This window comes from Trichosurus vulpecula, chromosome 1 (genome assembly GCF_011100635.1).
Source record: "Trichosurus vulpecula isolate mTriVul1 chromosome 1, mTriVul1.pri, whole genome shotgun sequence".
Lineage (NCBI taxonomy): Eukaryota > Metazoa > Chordata > Mammalia > Diprotodontia > Phalangeridae > Trichosurus > Trichosurus vulpecula.
This window is the reverse complement of record NC_050573.1, coordinates 438,413,025-438,429,736: the sequence shown is the minus strand read 5'-3', so window position 1 is coordinate 438,429,736 and position 16,712 is coordinate 438,413,025. Positions and strand designations below refer to the sequence as shown.

Sequence of the window (16,712 nt, the reverse complement as noted above, 5' to 3'; positions counted from 1 at the left end):
AAAACAGCACTCATCCACGGGCAAAGTGGCCAAACCAGAGCATGCCCAGAGGAGGAATGAGGATGAGAGAATCAATGGGGAGGAATACCAAAAACAAGTCATATAAGATTTGACTAAAGGAACTTGAAATGATTAATTAGAGAAGGGAAAGGTAAAAAGGGGTAGAGGAGAATGATAGCTCTACTTGTTTAAAGGGCTGTCATAAAGAAGAGAGATTAAATATGGCCCCAGAGAGAGGATCTAGGAGCAACAGCTTGAAGTTGGTGGGGTAAATGTGACTCAGTATAAGGAAAATCTTCCCCAATGATGTTAGGTGCCCAAAAGTAGAATGCCTTGCCTGACATGAATGTGACTTCCTCATCACCAGGAGATTTTCAAATGGAGACTAGAATTCAGTGCTTCTTAAACTGTGGGCTGCGACCCCAGACTATGAGATCACGACTCACAGTTTAAGATGTGCTGAAGCAGTCAGTGGAAAAAGTTTAAGAAGCCCTGGACTAGATGACTACTTTCTCAGGGACATTATAGAGGTGATTCCTGACAAAATCCAATTATAACTAGATAATTTCTGAAGTGCCTTCCAATTCTGAAAGCCTACAATTCTGAGAGAATTTTAACAGGAAGGTAGTACAATAAGGCTTTCAAGGCAATGTACTAGCCGCTTAAAGGCATAAACTGGTCTGCTTTTGCTTTTTTTTTTTTCCCAGTGCTCACACATAGTAGGCATTTAACTGAGAGGAAGAGGGAGGAAAATGAGAAAAGATTAGGAGGTATTCAGGGAATAATGATTTATATTTGTGGTCTCCAAATATTTTCCATCATGTATGCCTATCAGTAAAAATGTTTGAGTCCAATCCCCAAAATATCTACATATATTTATAATTCATATGAATGTACATACTGTACACTATGTGAATTATAGAAACAAAAAGTTTTAAAAGGATGAAATAAAGATGAATTAAATCTTTTTACATTAAAAAATTTTATTTCCACAAAATTTTGCTCTTATTAAAATTAAGTGATTGAATATGCATTATTATTTTTGAAATACTTGGTTTAATACTTTGGCTATAGACATCCAAAACCCTAGTTCTAAGTTCAACTTCCTTCAATACTTGGTTCTGATATGAGAAAAAAATTACACAAAAATACAAAGATTCAAATGGAAGAGGCGCCTTACTGACTGTTCTTACTAAATCATGATTTCATTTTTTAATCCCATCCAGTCAGAAGAGATTTTGCTAAAATTCAGCTAGCAAAATTTCCATTATTGATGTCACTTTTTCTTCCAAAAAAAATCAAAAGGTGACATTTTTTTTTTACATTCTTAAGAAATGGGGTCCAAACCTCCTAAAATTCTGTTTGGCAGATGTTTCAACAAGTTAGAAAATTCTGTTTCTATGTTAAGCATGCAAATAGTACTTTTAATAAACAGCACACTTACATTGTTTTCAGCAACAAATGCTTAGTTTCTAAGTGTCTTACTAATTATCTAACATTGCAAGGTACACCATATACAGGGTGAAGTTCATTGTTAACAACGGTGGATGTAAATCTGTATTTCACCTAATCTTCTTGACAATTCCAAATCTTTTTGGCCAACTCGTTGTCAGATCTGATTAGATGGTGACTATTTTTATCCAGTAATGTGGCTGACAATGAGTTCGTGCCACAAGCAAGATAAAATTCAGCTCTGCCATTTTCTGGTTGTTCACTTATGCTCACATCATTAGCATTATCTTCGAACTGCTTTTTTTTTTTCCCCAAAGGAACCCTGTTTAAGTTACTCTTCTTATTTTGTGAGTATTGGATTTGCTAAAACTAAATAAAATAAATAATAAATCTACTTATCTAGACATATATAAACTAAAAATATTGATATACAATACAAATAAATGAGATCACCTCTGTCAACCCCCATGTGCTGTGGAACTCCAGTTCTTTCCTCAATATTCCCTGTCCACTTTACATTACATGTACTGTACCACATGGACAAATGGGCCACATGAGTATAGCCATCAGACCACCAGATATTTCTTCTTACATCCTGATGGATTGCCTTGTATCTTCTACTTGAAAAACCACTGATTTAGGTAAGTTAGAGATCATAAGAAAGCAGTAAAAATAATTCAAGGAAAAGTAGCCTATTAGGACTTTTAGCTCTGAGCAACTGCCTGATGGCTCAGGTCATAACAGTAAGACACTTCAAGATATACAGAACTCAATAAAAGGACTCCAGTTACGTTAACCTATTCAGCAAACCTGCTTTAGAATCTAGAAACTGGTTCAGGAGAATTAAGAGTTAAACCAGAAATTGAGGTCACAAACTTTGGAACTTTTGTTCTTTATATCCCTAACCCATGTCAAAGATGGGATTTTCCCTGGGAAATTGTCTTAAGAGATCACCACCTCAGTTACATGCACAGATTTGGAGGACTGAAGTCCCTACTCTTGATTGCAGCCTTCCTAAGGCCTTGCTCAGCTATACAAAAGAACCTTTGATTTTCATTTGTACACATGAGTCACGTAGGTAGGTATTTTCCTTTTTACCTCCTTAATGTGAATGCTTACTTACCACATAATCAATCACTTGAAGAGATCTTTGCCACCAAATGTAGGAATTAAAAAGTATGGGAAAAAAAGATCATGTTTCCTCATTTTTATATTCCTAGAACTCTCAAAAAGAATTCTGATTCCAAATGCTGAAATGAGTGGCCCTAACTCAACCGATTCCAAAGCCAGTAGAGATTGGTGCTCCATCAGTAGGGCTAATTCACCAGAACGTAGAGGGCGCTTACGACCAGACTAAAGAGCTTGGAATTTACTCAGCCATCAGAAGAAAGTTGCTGTTCTCATATCAATTAGGTCCAACTTTCTTAAGGTTTTATCAAATTTCAGCTTTCAAAACAAGATAGATTTAAAAAAAACCACACCTTTCTGAGTAGTATTCATAAGACATTTGTTAATGTTATCTCTTCTATGAAGTTCAGCTCACTTATGAGTATAATCACTAAACTATAATTTAGAACCGAATAAGTACTATAAACAAAAGAAATTCTTCTTTGTATATACTTGCATATACCTATTCATAAAGCTGAGATTCTGCTAAACTCATAAAACAACTAAAACTAGAATATACATAGGACACTAAATTTAAATAACATTAACTTCTACAAGGCGTGCCAAGGATATTCTAATGATATTTCTGCAATGCGAAACATATGGCAAAAATACAAGAAATATTGCTTATAATATAGTACACGACAGTATAAGAAATATGTTAATAAAATTTATAAATATGACCCAGATCATTAACAGGCCACTTTTGTGTACTCACTTTTGTTGCTCACTTAGAACAAATGCACCATTTTGCAATACTAATAGGAAAGACCTACCAAAATTTAGCAAGCAAAAATTTTTGCAGGCTACAATAAGGATGTTTATTTTAGAAGAACTTAGGAGCCTATTCTGACCTATTCTGAGCAACAAATGACATTTATCTGTAACATGCTTGATGAGAATAAGGAGAAGAAATACTTAAGTGCTCCTACAAAGCTATACAGAAAAAAATTGATTCTGTCTATAATCTTTTAAAGAAAAAAAAAACAAACTGGACTTGATATGGCTACTTCACTGTTTGCAATGATGATGTAAATGCTAGAAATAGACTTTTTTAAAAAAATCATTAATCGCAAAAACATGTCTTTGGGAGTCAGATATCATCAAACTCATGAATTGTCAGGAATCTGATTTGGATTATCAAACTCAGTCCTATACAGGTGGTTCCAATATGGCTAGCAGTAATTATTATCCTTTATCATTGTCCTTCATGTTGGAGGGTGACATTATTGAGGGAGATCAACTATTTATATCTACTGGGACAGATGACAAGGCCAATCAATACACAATGCGGTCTTCCAATGTGTTCATGTATAATGATTACAATTCTTAGATTTGGACTCGTGATAATTATTTGGAGAGCCAGGGCTGTTTGTGCTTCTGGCTCTAGATCGGGGTTCTTAACCTGGGGTCCTAGAATTTGTTTTTAAAAATATTTTGATAACAGTATTTCAGCATAAATAATTTCTCCTTTGCATTTCTATGTATTTTATTTTATGCATTTAAAAACAATATTCTCAGAAGAGTTCCACAGTCTTTGTTAGATAGCCAAAGTGGCCTTTAACACAAAAAAAGGTTAAGTATCTTTCATGTAAGTCATGTTTTTCTTACTGTTTCTAACTAAAAGAACTGCTATGCTTTTACCTATGTATGCCAGAGTAGCCTGTCTATTGCTGTCATCTCTAGGTAGTTCACAGTTCCATTATTTCATTCATAATTACAACTGCCCCCTTCAACTTACAATCAACAAACTACTGAGGAAGGCTGTTTTCACTCAAGTCTCTCCCCTTAGCCAACCCGGTAAAACTAAATTTCAAAAAACAGTCTTCAAAGCTAATAGGCTGAACATGTTTACATGACCTGAGTATCGTTGAAACAGTCTTACCATTTAAGAAGGGCTCATGTGCTGAAGAAACTTTTCAAGAAATCCAAGATAATGTCTGGTACAGGTCTAAGTCTAAAAGCCTCATGAGAATGATCATCAATATTATTACTATAACCACAGCTTTTGGTCCATTATTAGCCATGAGGATACACTTGATGACAATTTAAATTTTCCTATCAGTACCTCCAGTTAGTCTTCTCATGGAATCATTAGTGATTATCAGCATAGAAAATTTCAGTACTATCATAAGGGAGAAGTAGGCCCTAATCCAGGAGCCATATTTACTGAGGTGTCCACAACTTTCAATTAAGTACAATTTGATAATATTTGCAATGAGAGCAAAGAAGTTTCATCTTACTAGCTACCAGAATAGACTACTACTGACTTTTGTCTATCTTCATTTCTTAGAGATGCCAAACCATTATTTCATCTAACTGCAAGCTTGCTTCTCAAAAAAAAAAAATCTACTTTGAAAACTTACATTTAAAGTTACAGTAGTTACTCACAGTAATACTGTCCAAGAGCTTGGCCATGTGTTTGATGATCTCACCATGCTGTGCTGGCTGCATTTGTAGTAGTTTCTTAATGACGACCACACTTTCCGCAACTACTATTTCTGATAAAGATATAAAAAATACATCTTAAATTACTGTATGGCTAACGTAATTTACCATATGTTTATTAATCAAGAAGTAATGTGTCATAGTGGATAGTGCTGCTCTTAGAGTAAGGGAGAACAAGGTTCACATCTCACCAAAAACAATATGAAATTGTGCGACTCTGAGTAAGTCACTTAAATAAGTCACAAATGCCTTGCAATATGGTTTGGTAGAGGCAAATATTACGGTGGCAGGAATTCTCCCAGACTGAAAACTTTGTGTACTCATATATGCTTTGTTCATAATATAAACTAGCTGTAACAAAATGCTCCAAACTTTTTAAAAGACTATATGGTAATACAAGTATGCTATAAAAACCTTAGGTTTAATGTTTACCATGAGTAAGTGAATGTAGTTTCTATGGCCTCTTGCCCAGCTGTACATTTCTACTGCTGGTGCTCTTTCTCTGTCCCCTGACAGCGCAGGGCGGAGAGGCTAACTGAGGTGGTCAGTTAGCTCACACTCTCAGCACGGAACTTGGTTCTCTTTGTTACCTTACCTTTGTGTAACACTTCAGTCTTCAAAAACTTTCACATACATTGCCTCATTTAATGTTCACAATCCTGCTTGGGAAGGAGATTCACCGTCTGCCACTCACCTTCCTTACCATATGGATTAAGTACCTGATACTCAGAGAAGTTAAGTGTTTCATCCAAAGCCACAGAGCCAGAATAAAACGTATATCTTCTAACTCTTCCTAGTGTCCTATCACACCACACTGATTTAGAAAGCTGACAAAGAATATTCTACATCTCATATTGATGAATAAAAACACAATCTAAATGTCCTAACAGCTTTTCAGCAAGATGTTTTTCTCAAAATACTAAAGAGATTAAAGGAAATCTGGTGTATATTAAGACAGTTCTGAGGTCTTAGCATTTAAAACACCAACATCCTATCTCTTTATAAAGAGAGGCAACAAAAGCAAAGGTAGCGAGTCTAGCAAAGCAAGCAGCAGCCACAAAGGAAGGATGATTTGTCAGACTGCCACCTTGATGTGCCACTCCCAGTTTCAAAGTTACATTGTTTTTAATACCAGGGCTTAAAAATGTCTCACCAGAATGTTACCTTAGCCACTAATAAAAAGAGTAGAAACTTTGGTCATGACAAATATAGGAAATGACAAATCTACTTTAATGATGATGTGTCATATAGCTATTTCTGTTAAAAGATTAAGACAATGAGTTTGTGTTTATTTTTTAAACATTTTAGAGATTATCTGCTGGTTCAGTAATACATTCTCTTGCACATTTTAATGAGGGTTTTCAATAGGCAAGCTGTTCTAAGATTTATAAATCATGCATTTCAGTGCTTATTTTCTGTAACAGGTAGTAATCACTTGAATGAAATATGCAGTTTTTGAAGCTGAAAATAACAGATGCAAATGCAGATGCAAACTGCTTTGCAGGAGTAAATTCATGCTATAAAGAAAAGCGACAGAAAGCCAAATTATAATAAGGCTGATGCTAAAGCAACACAATCCTAGAATTAAGAGTAAGAACACATCTAAAAATCATCTAGTTCAAACTCTGACCCTATGTAAGAATATGCAAAATTCCCAAATGCCTATTTATCCTCTGCTTACATAATTCTAGCAACACAAAATTTTGTTTGCCAGTCTATTCCATGGTTTTGTTTTTCTTTTTCTTAATCGGCCAATCAAGATATTTCTTAATATCTTGAGTCTCTAATCAATGATATTTGCTCTCCTTTTGCTTTTCATTACATGCAGTCACATGTGATATTTTCCCTTCTTTTTCTTATATAGGCAGAATTTCATTTCAGGAGCCTTTCTTCTCTTGAACAGTCTTCCTGTTAGGACCTTTGCCCACAGATCCACAGTTATGCTTTCTTTCTCTGGGTTTTCAAAATCTACTTCATGAAAGGTTAACTACACTAAGGATTCTTTTCCTTTGCTATTATGAACTCTACCCAAAGTGACACGTTCCCTTTTTCTCAAGCATCTTGTCACTTTCAACTCCAGAGTTTTCCTTTGTAGGATGAAATTAAGTCCAAATTAGTGTCCCCCAATTCATTTCTACCCCTAAAAGAAAGCAACATATACTCATAGAGTCACAGGTTTAGAGCCATTAGGAATCAACTAGTTCAATTCCCTCACTTCACAAATGGAGAAAATGAGCTGCTGATCAAGAGACTTTACTGAGGTCGCATGGGCAGTGAAGTCTGAACCTGGGTCCTTTTATGCTGAAGCTGCTACACTGCACTACCTCTCACGCTACACACTTGTACCTTTCATTTATAACTGAAAAGGGAATATAAAATTTTACCAAACTTGATTTCCTTTTATCATCAATTAATGACCTTAGAATTCTATTCAACTCGCTAAGGAAAAAAAAGAAATTCTCAGAATGCAAGTATTTAGTTAGAAGGTGCAACAGGAGGGACAGATCTGCAATAATATACCACGTAGGACAATAATGCCATATTCTAGATAAAATGATCCATGTCTAAGAAGAGCCAGATCTGCAGTACTGAAAAGCTAAACCTTCAGGTCTTATGAAACTGGAAGGGAATTTGAGTAAGGAAGTATATAATTGGCATACTAGGGAAAGAAGTACCCCAGGATATTCTTCTTCATAAGCCAAGAAAGGTTTTTAATAAGGGTAGGTAACAAGTCACAATAAGGAAAGAATTTCCTATAAATGTACAAATAGAAGCTATGTACATAGCATCTTACAGCAAATAAAGCTATCTGGAGGAATAGTTTCAAGGGCGTGGATAAAATCATCTTACATTTTACACTGTATTCTCCACAACCTTCTGAAGGTCTATTTGAAATGCCACTTCTTTCATGAAGCTTTCACTGACTTCTTTCTCCTTTGAATTTACAGAAAACTTTGGTTTATTCGTAGATTTAGCAATTTATCACATATTTCCTTGTGCATAGAAAATGTTTTTCAAAAATAAATGAATTTTAGATCTCTTAAAAGATTTTAAACTTCTTCAGGACAGGGATATAACATACACTACACTTCACACATAGTAGCTACTTGAATAAACATTTATAGAATGAACAAATCTGTTAACATGGAAAACATAACCTGTGAATTGCAGCCAACCATTCTTACTGCAGATCAGTGATTCTCTAAGTATCACCTAGGGATGAGAGGAGGTACAGAAATCTCCCCTGAAAAAACCACAGGCAAATTTCTTGAAATAATAAAGTTTCTAGGATATCTAGGCGGTGTCATGAAAAAGTGATGGGATTTTTAAAACCCATATGAAAATACTGTTCACATCAAAGGAATGACCTGAAGAGGTTAAACATAATTCCAAGAAGGTACCACTACCCAAAAGTTTTGGAAGTGCCTTGAGAGCTTGCATTATGTTCTTCTGAAGAAACTAACAGTGAAAATGTTTCAGTTTTTTCCATGGAAGATTTGATTTTTGGAAACAGTCAAAAGTTACAAAGAGCTAGGGCTGCTAAATTTAGAGGTTTATTAAAGCCAGTTAATACAACTCAATCAAAAATTGTCCAACAAAAAGCATTAATAGTGGCTTAAGGCCTTCTTTGATCAGCTTTTTTCCCATAATACAGCTTAGACCCTTTTGTTATCCTTAGCTTTCCTCTCCAGAACCCGAGCTTTAGGCATTCATGACACAATTCTTGTAAACAGAGGCTGGCTTTTGTATTCGTCCTATTACAATTTTAGAATACTTAAATATAGGATCAAAATTAGGGCAAGATAAATTTTGAGCATTCAATTTAATTTTTAAAGAAAGGATAGTCTAAGAAGTCTTTTTTTCATAACTGTTAATGTTTTGGATAATTTACCAAAGTCAGTATTTAATTTTGCCAAACAAAATCAATAATTCCTATGTTAAAGATAGAAATAATAAAATCTTACCTCATATTAAAAGGATATCATGTGAAAAAAGGTTAACTTAAAAAGAACCAAATCCAAATATATAACAATGGAGATATAAATGTTAATGTAGATGTAGATGTAGATAAAGATAAAGACATGTATATTTCTTAGAAGTTGAATCATAAAAATACCATATGGATGCAGAAGAAAGAATGAGATAATGGACTTCTAGCCAACAAAGAATTTGGAGAGATTAATTATAAATAACTCAATTTTATGCATTTACAAATAGTAACAATAATTTAAAAACAGAAATTATATAATTAGAATTACAAAACAAGAATATGAGCACACTCTTAGGGCCCTTGACATACTAGGATGATAGTTCTGACTCACTTGGGGAACAAGCCATACTCTGTTTGTTCAAAATACCAATCTAGTTTCATTTTTCTGTGATTTAAATACCAATACATATGATAAAGAAGATGAAACCTAACACTAGGTACTATTGACATTTTGGGTTCAAATAAATGTTGAGGTAAACTAAAGTTCTTCAAAGTAACAAAATGCAGATAATATTTACATGAAAAACTATTTCCTAAGAAGTGTACATTCTAATTGGTCACATCTCCAAGCAAATCATGGAAATACAGATAATGCTAGTGTATTACAAACATATAAGTATAGACACACATACACACACACACACACACACAGATATATGTAATTGTACATATTCTGCACTCAATCAGAGCTAAATAATTAGGTTTGGTAAACAGTTTTTACATTAAAATAATGCTACTTTGATTATTTTAAAATTCACCAAGTAATTTTTACAAAAATGCTTGGGTTTAACATGTTGAATTTGAAGAGTAAGTGAAAATGTTAAGAGAATTGAGGCAATTAAAATGTGAACTACAAAAAAGTAAATAATATTTTTACTAAATCAAAAAGTAAAAAAAAAAATCCATTAAGAAAAAAAATGATTAAATTTTATTAGGTTTTTTTTAACCTTTCTATGTTGAATTTCTGTAAGTTTGCAATTTTATTTCTATTCACGTTAAATGACATCCAGAAAAGCACTTTGGAGTTAAATTTCATTGTATTTTTTCTTTTTGCTCTGGAATAGTTAAAATAAATTATTTTATATATTTATAAAGACTTTTATGAAGAAAAGTTTATTTGCAAAATTGAGCTATTTACATGGCAATCTTCTCAGAAATACTACAAAAAATATTTTAATGTATAAATTTTTCAGCCTGGTGGGCATTACATTTAAATTATATAAGTATACATGTAAAGTATATATGTATATATGAATATATGGAATATTCATAATTTCATAAATTATTTCCATTATATTTTGCCCACAAAACAATATTTTTACTAAGCAGAATCTATCATTTCAAATTCAAATACTAACAATTTCTCAAAGGAAATTATCATGAAAATGTCTTTAGCTAGCAGTTTTTCCCCCTTCCTTTCTAAAAGTAATTGTATTTACTCCATGGCCATGTCCCTAAAAATTGAAGACCTCTTAAAGTTTGAATATATTATCAAAAACTGACTAGATAATTTTGAATGGATATTTAACCACCTATACTGCCAATATTTTTACATTTTGCTTTGCTTGTATCTACCTAAATATTGCAACCTAATGACTGTAATTCTAATTTAATTTAAATACAAAATCACTTTCATTTAAGAACCAAACCAACTTTGAAGGGTTTAACTTAAAACACTGACCAGAATTTTTAATCTCATCAATTCTACATTTAAAAAAAAATGCATTTGCCTGCTTTCAGCACCCTCTGCAGGTGAAGTTATTATACAACATTCATATTAGAATAGAGGAGAAAATATTTCTTGTGAAAAGGTAGCTCAGAGGGAGTACTTTTTAAGCGCTACAAGAAATAAAACTTCATGTTCACTTGTAACAGTAGTAAAAAGATATGTTCACCACCATTTCCAAATTAAACATCTTTTAAAAAAAAAGTGACAGAAATGCTTTAAGGCTCAAACGGTATTTGATGCAATTGCTATGCTACATTGCTTTTATTATAAGTGATTCAAAACCACAGCAGTCACAATATATGACAGTCCTAATTGTGCTATGACCTGAAGATATATCTAAGAAGGTTTAAACTATTAAGTTCTTATAAACAAAATAGAAGCTGCCTTACCATCCCTGTTGGACAGCAAACACACCAGGCCATTAAGGCATGTATCAGTTACTTCTGAAATGTTGGTCGCACATCTGCCTATAGCCTGGATAGTAGCTGCAGCAAACTGTTTATCTTGACTTTTCACATAAGTCTAAAGAAAACAGGAGTTCCATTAGCAATCAATCTTAAGTGAAAAATCATGACAAATTTATCCATTACTTGTGCATTGCAATCTTACCAAGTAAAAATTATAACATTTATCAAATAGATGTGCCTTCTAAAAATGCATAATTTACAAAGTAACAAAGTTACATTAATACTTTATCTATGGCTTGGGTTTCATTTAAAGAATGTGCTTTTATGTCAGCTCCAGTCACCTGTGGCCACAGTGGTTTCTGACTGCCCGAGACATAGTGGGGGCAGTCACCCAAAGACAGCAATTAGTCTGAGTGCAAGGTTGAAGGAGTTGATGAGAACTCTCTCTTCAGGGAGGTTTCAGTCCATTTAACCAGCAGCATCTGTGAATCTATGAATAACCGACCTACCTGCCTCAAAGAACGATTTTTTTTTCCGGGAGACCGAATCAAAGAATTGGGGGGTTGAGAAGAACAGGAAAAGGCAAAAGGGAAATAATATTGCCTGATGACACATATTTTATTTTCAAAATATAGGAAGAGAAGTAAAATTACTGACAGAGAAGAAATCTGTCAGCATTATTATAATGATCTTCAGCTCTATCAGTTCACAATATTTAACCTTCAGTAAGGGTTTGTTTCATAACAACGTTCCTCGGATTTTCAGACAAACAGAACAGACAAAAGTAAATGTAAAAAGTAAAAAAAAAAAAAATGGTGATCATACAACAAATATGCAAAAACTTGGCCAATATAATGTCAAAGTTGCAAATTTAAGAAAAAGTATTTATCAAGTTCTGAAAACAAATTTAAGAATATACACATTACAGAAATTATATTTAACATTTGAACAAACTTTTCCATTCATGTATATTGAATTTTTATTCAGTCTTCTAGTTTTAAAAAGGCAAAATAAAATTTTATCAAGTATGACCAAAGGTACGTATGTTCTATTTTAACATTCCAAATAATATAGGGGCTGCAAATTAGAAATAATAAAATTTTTTTCTTTATTGTAAAGTGAATTATTTTTAGTTATGAGTATTATAGAAAAACAAAGAGGAAATTTTTTTTCAATGTTGCTTAAAGGAAAAAAGGGAAGGAAAATGTGAAGGAAGACAATAAATTAAGGTTAGAAACCTAAATGTTAGTCAAAAAGCTAAAGTGGCAATCAACACAAAAGTCCTATATGTGTGCCTCCATATACAAATAGCATACAAATACATCTACTGATTTAACTAGATACATGATAAAGTAACATAAAAATAGAATCAACTTTCAAAAGAGAACTTATAGAATATCCTGAGCATTAAATGGCAAGATAGCCACAATAAGACATAATAGACTAGCACTGAAAAAACACTGGCATGAGTTAAGTGCTGAGTATACAAAAAGAGGCAAAAGACAGCCCTGTCCTCAAGGAGCTCATATCTAATTGCAACACAATTCAACTGAACATACATGAAGACAGGATGCAAACAAGCTACATATTGCTAGATGAAGAAAGAACTGCAAGTAAGGAGGACAAGCATTATAGGGAAACAATGAAAGCTCCACTTCAACAGGGCATAGTTACAGACTTCTGGGAAACAAATCCAAATAGGTCAAACAAATGAAGGAAATGACTGCTTGTTTTTTAGAGGGTGGGATTCTTGACTGAAACATGAAGTTTAAGCAGAGTATCAAAGAGGACAGACTTTGCATGAAGTGACTGCTATCACAAACTTTTTAAGGGTAGAAAAAGAAAATAAGTCTTTTAGGCACCAATATTTTCCAGTCACTCCTGTTGGAAAGCACCTTCAGCGGCACAATTTTTAAAATGAAGACTGCTCCACAGTTTATCCAAATCTAGGAGGATTCTACTTTGTAATTCCCTTTTCTATTATGTTGCATTTTGGTTCACATTTTTTTACTGGAAATGGTGATTTCCTAGTTATCAACCTGCATTTTATTTATCTAAATATTTAAAATTCGATGGACACTCAAATAGAAATAAATATTAAGTTTTCTTGATATCAAGTCAACAGGCATGTATTTTACTTTTAATATGAGATATACAAAGACAAAAATAATGAAACAATCACTACTCTAGAGAAGATAACGGTTTATCAAGGAATAATATTGGAGTAAAAGAGTTCTGTACACAAACCTGAAATTCTCGAAGAAGTGTTGATATGTTGGCTTCATTTGCCAAATTTGTCAATATTTCAAGCTACAAAGAAAAATATACAGCATGAACAAGTTAAAGGATCATGACCCTGGAAAAGGGTTTTATAACTAATACAAGAGTCGGGGCTGCTCAATTTGGTGTTTGTCACTCCTTCCCTCATAAAACTAGTTTTACATATACTTTTTGATGATTCAGTTTGGGGAAATCCAGTCCATTTGAGAATTACTAGACCTTTACTCAATTTACCTGTCCTAGTCATCTTCTTAGGAGTCACTTTCTTCATTTTTATACTTCTCATTTCAAGTATAAATACCTTGGCTTCTGAGTTAGTGGCAGGGCCTGGTCATATACTAAGTTTTTAAATTAAGTAACACAAGGAGAAATTTGCTGTATTTATCCAAAATCTTAGGACTCTTCTCAATAAAAACTAAGGTGTTTAAATAACAAATTTGTCATAAATGAAAACAAAGTTAACTTCAACTGTATGATAAGTATAGATTAAAATAATAGTTCTGCAGCAATTTTATTTCCATAAGAATTAACAATACCAAATTTCTACGGATATTATATGATTTAAGCCTCACCTATGTCCCTGAATTTTTTTTGCCATATTTCATTAATATTATCTTTAAGGATTTTCATTTTCTTGTTTTGATTGACTATACATATTTGTTATTGGAATTTTGTTTTTCTTTTTTCCTTGAAAGGTGGGAAGAAGATAAGGTTATTAGCTTAGGGACTGGGCTGACCCCAAAAAAGAAAGTAAAAGATCACTGATGTATTTTTAAATGCACAGAAATGATCAGAAGGAAGACCAGAAGGAAACTCAGGCAAGCAAGACAAGAAGCTATATGTTGAATTATTTATATACCTAAAAGGAAAGTCAAGCTGTGTATTACAGAGATTCACAGTGTTATGTGTCATCCCTCTCTTTGTTCTACTCTGCATAAAATAATTCTTATTTTATTTGGTGTTTAAGTGTAAAATTAAATAATTGACTATAATAAAAAAGAATAATTTTCACCTTTCAATTCAGCCATAACATAAAGCATTTCATATTTATGCTATTTAGAATCCACAGTAGAAAAGTATTTAATAGGTGCTCTACTAAATTGTATTTCAGAAAGGGGAAAAAAAAAAGGTTTGTTCAATAGACAGTGGTCTATGGCAAGCTATCAAATGAAAATATTAAAATTGTTAGTAGATCTACCACACTACAGAGACTTATTCAATGTCAATAAAGTTACTCAGTAAAGAAGAAAAGTAGTAGTTGACAGAGAAAACAGGAATTACTAACCATAATTCAGAGACTGAATAACTCAAATAACTTATTTCTGAAAAAAAACTAGGACTGGCCCAGAGCTAGAGATATGAATTGTTGTTTTGCTTCCATGCTTTGCATATATTATCACATTTAAGTCTCACAGCCCTAAGGCATTTAATAAAGATACTGTTAAAAACCTATTTTTACAGTTTAGGAAACTGAGGCGTAGAGAGATTAAAGCACTTGTCCACAGTCATCATGCTATAGAAATGTTGTTACAAGCAAGACTCAAACTCAGGTCTTGATACCTCCAAGTAAGTACTCTACTGACCATATCCCACTGACTCTCAGGAGAAAAAAGGAAGAGGAATACAGGGATGTGGTGAAAAGGCAATTTTAAAGGATAAAAGGGATACTTAATTCTGAGAAGGCTAGCACCTGCCCACATGGACCACAAAAAAAAAAATCTGCTCGACTTTATAAAGGCTACACGTAGCCTCATGAAGCTATGGGCACTTACTGTGAACTTTGTCAATCAACAATGTGACATGACAGCGAAAATATCTAATAGAATCTTCGTTTGTATTAAAAGAGGCAGAGCATCAAGACCAGGGATGGGACACTCCCAATAATATTCAATTCTAACTACTACATTTTAGTGAGACTGGAACAACCAGGGGAGGAATATAAGGATGATGAAGTGACTAAAGATTAAGCCATAGGAGAACTAGTTGAAGCAATCTGGGATGTTTAATTTAAAGAAGGAAAGACTTTGGGGAGGGGAGAGGAAGGAAGGAAAGAGGTATTAGACTTAGTCAGCTTGGCCCCATGAGGCAGTACTGGGAATACTGGATAGAAGATTCAAAAAAACTGATTTCAGCATCAAATAAGGTAAAACTTCCCAAGAGTTAAAGTTGTCCAAATGTTGAACAGGTTGCCTTAGACGTAGGTCTTTAAGAAGGCTAAAGGAGAGACCTGTTTAGGAGTGGGTTGGTCCAGATCAGAAGTTTGTAATTTATGACATATGAACTTAAAAAAAAAATTGAAACTGTAATTTCAATATAATTGGCTTCCTTTGTAAACCTACTTAAATTTTTTTTTTATGAATTTAAAAATATTCTGAGAAAGATTGCACCGCCTTTTATCAGTCCGCCAAATTGGTCTACAACACAAAAAAGATGAGAAACCCCTTATACAGGTAATGTATATGGTCTCTTCAAAATTGAGACTGTAATTCTCTAAAGCAGAAAGTGTCTAAGCATTAATTTTTCAAATTTAATTACTGTGTACCAGGCGTTAGCCTTTCTGGAACGATGATATGTACCCTTAACATAAAAAAGAAATGATGGGTGAATTGAAAAGTTAGTATTTAGCATTACAGGTAAATCTAGAGTAAACTATATATTTATTTTATATTTTACTTTATAATACGACTCTAGAAGCTATAGTGAGGAAAACATTATATAAATGGGACTTACTGTTACTAAGCATCATAGCTAGCAACAAGTGTTATAAGCACAAAATCCCAGAAGCAATAACCCGTATATTTTGGGAGGGAGAAGGGGCAGGGAAGAGGAGATATCTAAAGAATCCAACTAATAGTTAATATCGCATATGCTGTGTTGCTACCATTTACTGCAGTCACCAGCAAGTAGCAGGGCTTGGTATAGAAGCATGGTTTCTCCTGTCCCTTTTCCTTTATTTACCTTTAGTTCCCATATACATCTAAGAAGCATACAAGTATAAGTTGGATAAGGAAAAAAAATATTGATGGGAATATACCGTGTGTGTGTGTGTGTGTGTGTGTGTGTGTGACAAAGTTTTAAATACAATAATGTGTTTGTTTCTTCGTTCTACCCATTTTTTCATACATCAAACAATAGGAAACTATCCAGAAAACAGAAAAATACATACCTTCAGTGTCTTGATCATGGTTGGATCAGTTGACCTAACATAAAAACTCTTCAGATAAGGTTCAAACATGCC

At 33.3% G+C, this 16,712-nt stretch overlaps 1 protein-coding gene across 5 annotated transcripts in view; it reads right to left on the bottom strand.

Moving 5' to 3' along the window:
- The window catches only part of AP3B1 (adaptor related protein complex 3 subunit beta 1), a 351,843-nt gene that overhangs the window by 168,101 nt on the left and 167,030 nt on the right, over positions 1–16,712 (bottom strand). For all 5 annotated transcript variants that reach the window (XR_005010651.1, XR_005010652.1, XR_005010653.1 and 2 more), the window contains exons 11-14: positions 16,641–16,712; positions 13,442–13,504; positions 11,177–11,309; positions 5,011–5,120 (exon numbers count right to left, since the gene is read on the bottom strand). Coding sequence is in view for 2 of the 5 variants with exons in the window: in XM_036762900.1 (XP_036618795.1) it covers positions 5,011–5,120; positions 11,177–11,309; positions 13,442–13,504; positions 16,641–16,712 (378 nt within the window). In the remaining 3 variants the exon portion in view is untranslated. The remainder of the gene's footprint in view (positions 1–5,010; positions 5,121–11,176; positions 11,310–13,441; positions 13,505–16,640) is intronic.